Raw genomic sequence first — 8,983 nt, 5'->3', positions numbered from 1 at the left:
TGAACTAAAGGATGTTGAACGAAAGTTTAAATATTTGAGTAGAAGCTTAACGGAAAAGAAATCGAAATTTATAATTTTATGACATCTTCTTCACACAGTTCTCATAGGCTTGTTCTGCCAGTGGCGTAACTCGAAAAGGGCCTGAAATTCATTGGATATCATTCTGAGAACAAAGCATTTTTAACTTTTTGCTTGATTCTTCCCAAATAAAAGTGTTGATCCTTAAATTTCTATCGCTCAAGTGAACTAGGCAAATATTTGTGTTGCTTTCACACATTTTCAGATTTTCACGCAAAGAAAAACTATTGCTTTTAACCGATTACCATAAACTCTAATGCAAGATGTTTGCAATTTACCTACATTAACCGGTTCAATTAATCCTCTGCCGGTTATCTCATACATGCATTTTATTCTGCTCATGCTAGCAATGGGAGCCCAGAGGTCATGTATGTTTGCTTGTGACATGAATATCTAAGATACAGACACAGATTTCCTATAAAATCGAAAATATACGTTAGAGCTGGAACTTTGAACGATGCCTGCAGGCTGCAATCTCATTTCCTAATGCATCCTCAGGTCAAACTGAAGTGCAGATAGAAGACAATAGACGATGAACGAAACTGAAAGCTACAAATTTCTGCAAGCACTCATTTGTTGAAGATTACGTGGAGCTTTGACAACCGTTCTGATTATAAATGGATTATTAGAAGTTTGTTTCGTTTATTTGAACTCCTTTGGACTCAAAAATGTATGAAAACCACTTGGTTTATATTTATTCTTCTTAAGTTTGTATATAAAACTTTTATAGAACTGAGCATTTCTAGGCGGTTAGATTCGTTTGAACATGTATTGCATATTGAAGTTATTCAAATGGAGCTTGGATTGTTATTTAACGTTAGGCCGTCCTCTGTAATAGCAACCAAATATATTTAAAGACAATAAAATGGTATGTTTGCACCGTGATATAATGCGGTTTGCATTGGCCGAACGATATGTGGACGTGCGTCGGTTACGCCTCTGACCAAAAATCTGTTCTTTCTTCGTACGATGGGCCATCTTCATAATGACTAGTTCAAACACAAGACTTTTCGCTTTTTTCTATGTCAAGGTTAAATTTTAATGACCCCTTAATCTAACAGGTTTATGTTCCTTCCAAGTCAGAAGGCTCACGGCTTTGAGCAATATTTATTTGGTATGGTCATTTTAATTTATATTCAAGAATAAACTATAAAAAGAACGCTGGTCCAGAAAAGACATCAGTGTGGCTCGGTGTGGTGTAGTGTCTAAACATGAAGCAGTACATCGTGGCAGTGTTTGCTTTATGCACAATTTGTGCATATGCACAGGACAGTAATTCGTATTATGGAAGTGTTCGTGAAGTATTTAGTATCTATCAGGAATGTTCGCATTCTGAAGGATTATCGCCATGTCTGAAGATGAAGGCCCTTTCCCTTATCGACAGGGTGAGTCGAATGGAAAATATTGCCCTTATGGATGGTGTGGTGATTAAAGGAAAAACCGACGAAAAACCAAATGCACCCACTTTGGAGGAGGAAGAAAAAAGTCTGCCCAGAAGTCTAGATGAAAAAAGCTCAGCCCTTACTAGCATGATTTTCAACAGAATCGCTCGAATAATTGGTTCGAAATCTATTGAAGTTTCCATCCCTAAACTCATAGAGTCAGGTCAGTTGCTCGCAATTTTTTAGCAATTTTTTGAAGAATTAAATTTATTTCAAAATGTTTAACTGTTTAACTTGATGCTTTCAGCCAGAGGAAAGGGAGATGATTCCAAATTTGGAGACATTGGTGATCTGTTTGGAGGCGGTGGCGGCGGTGACAAAGGACATGGAGGCGGCGGCGGTGGCGGCGGCAAAATGAAGTCCAAGAAGAAGAAGGGAGGCGACGGTAAAAAAAACCTTTGAACAATGTTAATCAATTCTAACCTTTGAATAATTGCAGACCTTAAGGACTTCATGATGATGCTTTTCGCCCACAAACTAGCCATGTTGCCCCTACTAGTGGGCGGTTTGTTTATTTTGGCTGTTAAGGCTCTAACGCAAGCTAAAATTGCCCTTCTCATTGCCGGAATTATTTTCGCGAAGAAAATGTTGGCCAATAGGAACCAGGGCGCCGAACATGTTGAACATGTACAAGCATCTGGCTGGAATGGAGGCGGCCATGGGGCCGCTGCAGGATGGAGCGGAGCAGCAGGTAACTTTTTGCAAAGTTATTTTTAAGTAGATACATCTAAAACTTTTCTGAATTTTGCTCGAAAATTCCCATCGAAGATTGCAGTTTAATTAATAACGCTCAAGCAACTGGTTTCATTGATTCGCATTTGCTAGTAAAGTTTTTTTTTACCAACTTAATAGTCGGTCAATTCGAGCATAACATAATTACGGCTCAGTTAGCTTCAATTTCAGATTATACAATTATGTTCATAATGCATTCTCGGACGCCTTTGGCGATAGATCAATTTTTGTGGAATCCTGCCGAGTTTCATTCGATTAGCTTGTCTGGGGTTTTTTGCAACTCTTACTTTCTTAAGGTGTTTACTTATGAAATAGTAAAGATAGAAGATCCAATAGTAAAAGTGTGAAATTTTTTTAAGCAGAAGTTAGTCATTGTTTTTCTAACACGTAGCCAATCAAATGTTACAGTTCATACAATATATTTATTTAACGGGAATTAGTGAGAGATTCGAAGCTAAATATTGAACGGGATTAACTGTATTTGTTGCAAGAGATTTTACTCTTAAAAAAACAGTAAGTAAGTTGTCAATTACAAAACCCATTGAAGTGAGTTCCTGACCTCGAACTAAATTATTAAAGATAAAACAATTAGACCTTTTATAAATTGAAAACCAAATTATAAATTGCTATAAAAGTAAGGCAGAGTCTAAGTTTTGACGAGAAACAAAAGATTTTCGATCACCAAAGGCCCTTTTATGCCTTATTTTTACATTAATTATATCAATAGCAATTATTGTTTTAGTTAGTATTTAATACATCCACGTAACGCAGAGAATTACTAATTAATCTATACAGAATTAATTTTCTTTCCTATTCAGGTTTTGCATTTTTATGTATTTCTTAAGTATTTGTCTCTGATATTCGCTAGTCTATATCGTATTTTTATGTACATAATTCAGCAAGACAGACATTTTAAAAAAATTCTGTTTTTGAAAAACATTTGTCAACCAAGCACTTTTTTAATATTATTTATGGCAAATGAGTGTAATATTTCACGAAAATATTTACAAAGTTAACAATCATTTCCGAAATGTTTTATAACCTTTTAGTGGTTTGCAGAAGTAAAATAATTTAAAACAAAAAACATATTAAATAGTACATTAAAAACCACAAAACTACTTTTTCAATATACAAGAAGTCTATTTAACTAAGCTGATTTAAAGTTGGGTCTTCAATAAATATTTTCCTCTCGTTTCTCAAGTCTTTTGAACAAAAATATACAGCGGACTAAAATTGAGTTTTCTTAATAAAAGCAACTTTAGTAAGATTGTGATGGAAGATTCAACAAGATTGAAGTTCGAGATTTTAAAATTACAAAATGTTAAAAAGCCGCCTAATATTTTTTAAAATTCTTAAAACTGCTTGAGAAAATATCTACTTGAGAATAAACTCAGTGAACAGCCAAATGTCCAAATTACAATTAAATAATTGTCAAAAATGCTGAAAAATTAGCAAAAATTGAGTGAGTACCAAAAAAATAATGAGAAGATTCATTTGGTAATTGAAGAAACTATTTTCCATCTTCGAGCTAAAAAAGGTTTCAAAATTAAGCAACCCAATTTAGGACATAAATGGAAATGTAATATTTGAGAATTCTCCTAGTGGAATGAATACATGAATAATATAACAGTCCCGCAGGAAAAAAATAAAAAAATGTTGAATAATGGCAAAACTTTTACACGTTTTAAAACCTGTTTTTTAGAACTTTCGCAAATAATTTAAAACTTGCCTAGTTGACTTTGTAATAAACAACTCAATTTCTTTAGGTGGTGGCGGCTGGGACGGAGGTTGGGATAAACGGTCCCTCGAAGAAGCTCAAAACTTAGCCTACCAGGGGCAAAAGCCCTAAATCCCGGCCATTGTTTCCATAGAGAAGCTAGAACGGCCAAAATGTTATTCTTTGTGTACCTCATTTATTTAATCATCTAGTCGTCCCTATCTTATCCTTTCGCGCTTTATGGCATGGACACTACACCATGTCAGCTCTTCTGTTTAGTTGCCCTGTATGTTGCACGAAAGCCATCATCTCCTTTCTCGTGTACCTAATTTCTTCAAATATTTCCACTTAATTGCCATAAAACCATTCAAAATCGCCGTGCCTAATCTTCTCTATCAAGCGAACATTCTCGTAATGTGCGCCTATTTGACCGATTTTTTGGTCATAAGATAGCATGACTGTAAATTGTTTTATTTATTTTAGTGCACAATTACTGGCTTGGACAGTAACTGTTGTTATAGTTAATTTATTTTTGATGTGTTACTTTCTTGAAAGCAATAAATTATTTATTTGATATTACATTTTGTGAAGTATTATTTTCGCCTTTTATAGAACAAAGGCAGCTAATGAATGTTAAACGGGAAGCATCGAATCAGGCAACCGAATAACAGTCGAACCGCATAACCAGTAAATCCGATTCAATTCAATCCGATTGATTTGATTAAGCACGCTCCGATTGAGCTCGCTAAACGATCTTTTCATTTTCGGAGCAACTTTTTTCCGCGAATTAAATTCACTATCTCCCAAGTAAAATTCGTCGTCGGCAAGGTGCAAAGCAGGGGCAACTCTCTCCGGAATCCAATCAGGTGAAGAGAAGCGCTTTTCTGGGTCACGAGCAACCAATGGCCTTCGCTTTAGGGCAGAAGAAATAAGAAAATCTGCCATTGAATCCGAGCTGCAGAACACCGTACTGTCCCCTCTTTGTCTCGTTTTTATCAGGTCATACTGCCGAGAAAAGGTCAATCTCAGTGTCAAAGAAGATACTATAAAGGCACCTGCAAAATCACTGGATGCATCAGTTGAAATTACATCCTTCCGGTGATCAGTGCGTGAATGATGAGGTCTTGTATATTTTTATTGGCGATTTGCTGCTTTAGTGTTATAGCCCAGGAGAGTTTCGAAAGCGCAAGTGTTCGGCTCATTTTGAAAATTTACGATGAATGTGCCAATGCTGATGGGTTTTCGCCCTGTCTCAAGAAAAAGGCCGTAACTTTTTTGGATCGAGTGGCTCGAATGGATAAACTGCCCCTGATGGAGGGCGTCACGTTGGTGAAGGCTGCCGATGTAAGCCCAACCATCGATGTTCCCGTCATGGAAAACGAAATTGAGCAAAACCTCCCCAGGTCTCTGGCAGGACAAGACGAAGCCCTGAACAACATGCTATCAGAGAAAATCAACAACTTGCTGGGATCAAGAACCATCGAAATTTCCATGCCAAAAGTGTCGGAAATGATCGAGGAAGGTACTTTGCAGCAAACTCCTTCAAAAACTTTTATCATAAATATTTTTTTCGGCTGTTTCAGGAAGAGGAAAGGGTGGCGGAAACAGCGGCGGTGGCGGCGGTGGTCACGGAGGCGGCGGTGGAAAAATGAAAAACATGATGGGCGGGATGATGATGGCGATTGCTGCCAAAATGGCAGCCCTCATTCCCTTGGCCATTGCCGGCTTGTTCCTGCTGGCAGGAAAAGCTCTGATTACAGCTAAGATTGCTTTGCTCATTTCGGGAATAATCGCTCTGAAGAAGCTCTTTGCCGCCAAGCAAAACGGAGGCGGTGGCGGCGCTCATACTGTACATGCTGGTTGGTCAAGTGGCGGTGGAGGCGGCGGATGGCAACCGTCTGGGGGCGGCTGGGACAAGCGGTCTATTGAAGAAGCCCAACAGTTAGCGTACAAAGCCTATGAAAAGCCATAAGAATTTTTCTAAAACAGTCTAAAAAAGAAGTATTTATTCTCTGTTTAAAGCGAAGACACTGTTCTTCGGGTAATTTATAATATTTATTGCGTTTTACAACTATAATAGTGCGTATCGTATCTACCCACATGGTTAATTCTAGTCAAACATTTCCAGCCGCTTTAATAAGTTTCAAAGTGGAATGTTGTAAGATTTTCAAATCATCTGTTGCATCAAACAACGACGGTTCTAATGAATTTTGCAGGATGCAGCAAATCACCCCATTAAAATTGCATAGGATCTCATCAATCATCTGTTTCACACATTTCCAATTAATTATTATTTTGTCACTTTTCCATTGAATAAAAATATTTGTTGTTCTTCAGCGGTTTTATTTCTTCAACTATGTTGCTGCATGGAACAGTTGCTGTTGCACTGTTTTCTCAGGCAAAAAAACCTGCTCTTAATGGATAAAAGAAAGTACTGCCATTAAAGGCAAAGGAGGTAAAGACTGAAGAAAATTCGAACAAGCGAACGCAATTAACATAATTGTTAGCGTGCGATCTGCTTGATAGGCAATCTCAATTATTGCCTTTTTCTTCGAACGAGGACAATATGCGTTTCTGTGGCCGCATTTTTGATCAATGAGAACAGATATTGAGTGAGAACAGGTGTATGGTGCAATAGGAAGGAACACTATGAATTCTTTCAACGGTTGGAGATGCAAAATATGGATTGTGTTCAAAAATCGCAACTGAAAAATACTTTATGATAACAGCGTTACTTAACTGCGGCTTCTTGCTGACTCTGTATACTTTTCTGATCTAACATGTACATACTTTTACTTTTTAAAAATTCAGTTGTTTCATAGAAGATTTTCTGGAAGAGATAAGGAAAATACATGGAAACTAAAAGGAAAAATGTTTAGACTTACGTGCAAGAAGAAGCGGGAAGCTGTATATGTTCTAAGATTATTATCAGAGCAGCATTTTCCCAATTTTTTCCGATTTGAATAATGGATTGGATGTAATAGACGGAAAACGTGATTCAAGTTGCACAAGATTGTGTAATCGATTATTTTTGTTTAAATTAATTATCCGAGATACATTTCCGGCAACTGAATCGAAATTATTTAATATTAATCGCATCTGATTTTTAACTTAATTATGTTGAAGAGTAATGCAGAAAATCATGTTTTTAGGGATTATTTCCAGTTTGCTCAGCCAATAAATTCACCAACCTTAGAAACCATTATTTTGCAAAAATTTCTGAAACTATGACTCTCACCAAAAGGTTGTTGTAACTATTATTTTATCATAAATGTGTAAATAAATCTAATATTCCATCCTGTGTCGATCGCCTATAGACAAAGGTTTATACCGAAAGTGCGATGTTTCTAATTGCAAAATTTGCTTCGCTGCTCCTTCTAAACAGTTTTCTAGTTATCAAACGAGCGATGTACTTGCTGCCCTTGCTTAAATAGCCCGACATTTTTGGGGACTTTAGGTCATCGCAAAAAAATGCCGACGATCGCAAGTACAGGTGCTTGAAAAGTATTTTTTACCATGAGCTAAAAGCCCGAAAAATAACTATTTTAAGTGATAATTTTAGCGACAGAGTTAATAATTTGATATAAAAAAAATTCGCTTTGATAATGTGATGCAGCTGCTTTGGTTTACATTACTTTTTGGAATATAAGATGGTTTTTATGCAGCTTCGATTTTCCATTCTACCTTGTTCAAGGGAAAAAATAATGTGTAGTTCAATCCCACTTTTCTGTTGCGCTAAAGCCATTGTTTGACCATTTTAGTCACTAACTATTTAAAAATCAACTTTAATTAATGCCATTTCACAATTAATCTAATTGCTTGAATCAGGTTTTGCTACTTAATTTGTAAAAGTTTCGGATTTAAAACGGAACTTGGAGTTAAGCAAGAATAAAAGCCTGGAAAAATTAAATTCTGTTGGATGTTAATGGACTTTTTAGGCTATGCACACTTAAATGTTTCCTCTAGACTAGACTGTTATAGGTTTTAAAGTGACAACTTGCGCTTTAATAAAAATATTCTAGTTTAGACCAGCATTTACACAGTTGACTAAAATTGATATTATTCGAGATTTCAATTAATTTTTCAGAGTTAGTACACTCAAATGCTCTCAGTTCAAAAAAACTCAGAGAGCGAGAGCTTCAGATGAATACTTATTCCAGATTAAAAGTTATGAGTTTTGAAGGGAGCACTTGCTGTTTTGTGAAAGCATTCTCGTTTAGCCTTGCATTTAGACTGTCGCCAAAATTAGTATATTTTATGCTCATTCCTTCAGTAACTAACTATTATTGACTCTGTGGATTTTCTTAAAAAATGTCCTTTTATTTACATAAACAAAATTAAACAACTTGTGCTCTCAACCTCATGAACCACGTTTTTTCATGTCATTATTACGTTTGGGGTTCGCATTTCACTTTTTCAAGAATTGTTTACATTTGCGACGGCGATAAGTGGCCAAGTTTTACGTAAAACTGCTAAACGTCGTAATTTACCGATCATGCAGTGCACATATCATCAGGGAGTTTCACTGCTCGCAACAATCAAACTTTCTCCTGTAAGCTCCAAAGAAATTTCAAGATAACGAAAGCTGCAAAATGTATTATACGAAACGATTATCAGCCTTAATCATTTGATTTTGAAACTCACAATAACAGAACTCGCGCTTTTAATTGTGCTGGAAGTATGAAATGGGGATGTTTTCCTTTGAGTGATTTGATGGCAAAATCATTGACAATAAAGAGAACAGCAAGGTTCTGAATTTTTATTTACTGCTGTATCCACATCAATTCTGAGTGAAATCCACTAAAGTTTGTAAGTTATCATTTTAGTTCATTTTATGATCTTGAACTGAAATTTTATAACAAATTTTCCTTTTAAAATATGTATGCAATAAAATTAAGATTCTCATTGAAAACAAAGTTAAGCTATTTCAATTTAAAGCTTCACTTTATCAAATCCTTCGCCATTGAAACAGAATACTTCTACATTTCAAATAATGACGAATTCGCTTGAAACA

The 8,983-nt window shown here is 35.9% G+C and overlaps 2 protein-coding genes across 2 annotated transcripts; both read left to right on the top strand.

Annotated features, from left to right (window-relative positions):
• Positions 1–1,229: 1,229 nt before the first annotated feature.
• On the top strand, positions 1,230–4,545 carry LOC109535245. The gene is made up of 4 exons (XM_019901130.2): positions 1,230–1,683; positions 1,768–1,905; positions 1,960–2,211; positions 4,019–4,545. Exons 1-4 carry the CDS (start codon positions 1,290–1,292, stop codon positions 4,099–4,101), a joined length of 867 nt encoding a protein of 288 aa, XP_019756689.1. The 5' UTR covers positions 1,230–1,289; the 3' UTR covers positions 4,102–4,545.
• A 480-nt stretch (positions 4,546–5,025) lies between these two features.
• LOC109535246 (putative lysozyme-like protein) lies at positions 5,026–6,300 on the top strand. Its single transcript, XM_019901131.2, has 2 exons — positions 5,026–5,491; positions 5,553–6,300. The coding sequence occupies exons 1-2, from the start codon at positions 5,083–5,085 to the stop codon at positions 5,939–5,941; spliced, it is 798 nt and encodes a 265-aa protein (XP_019756690.1). The 5' UTR covers positions 5,026–5,082; the 3' UTR covers positions 5,942–6,300.
• Positions 6,301–8,983: the final 2,683 nt, after the last annotated feature.

The sequence above is a fragment of the Dendroctonus ponderosae genome, unplaced genomic scaffold (genome assembly GCF_020466585.1).
Source record: "Dendroctonus ponderosae isolate FM_Combo_2020 unplaced genomic scaffold, Dpon_F_20191213v2 Dpon_F_20191213_5, whole genome shotgun sequence".
Lineage (NCBI taxonomy): Eukaryota > Metazoa > Arthropoda > Insecta > Coleoptera > Curculionidae > Dendroctonus > Dendroctonus ponderosae.
The sequence above is the reverse complement of the archived record's forward strand: the minus strand, read 5'-3'. Positions and strand labels throughout refer to the sequence as shown.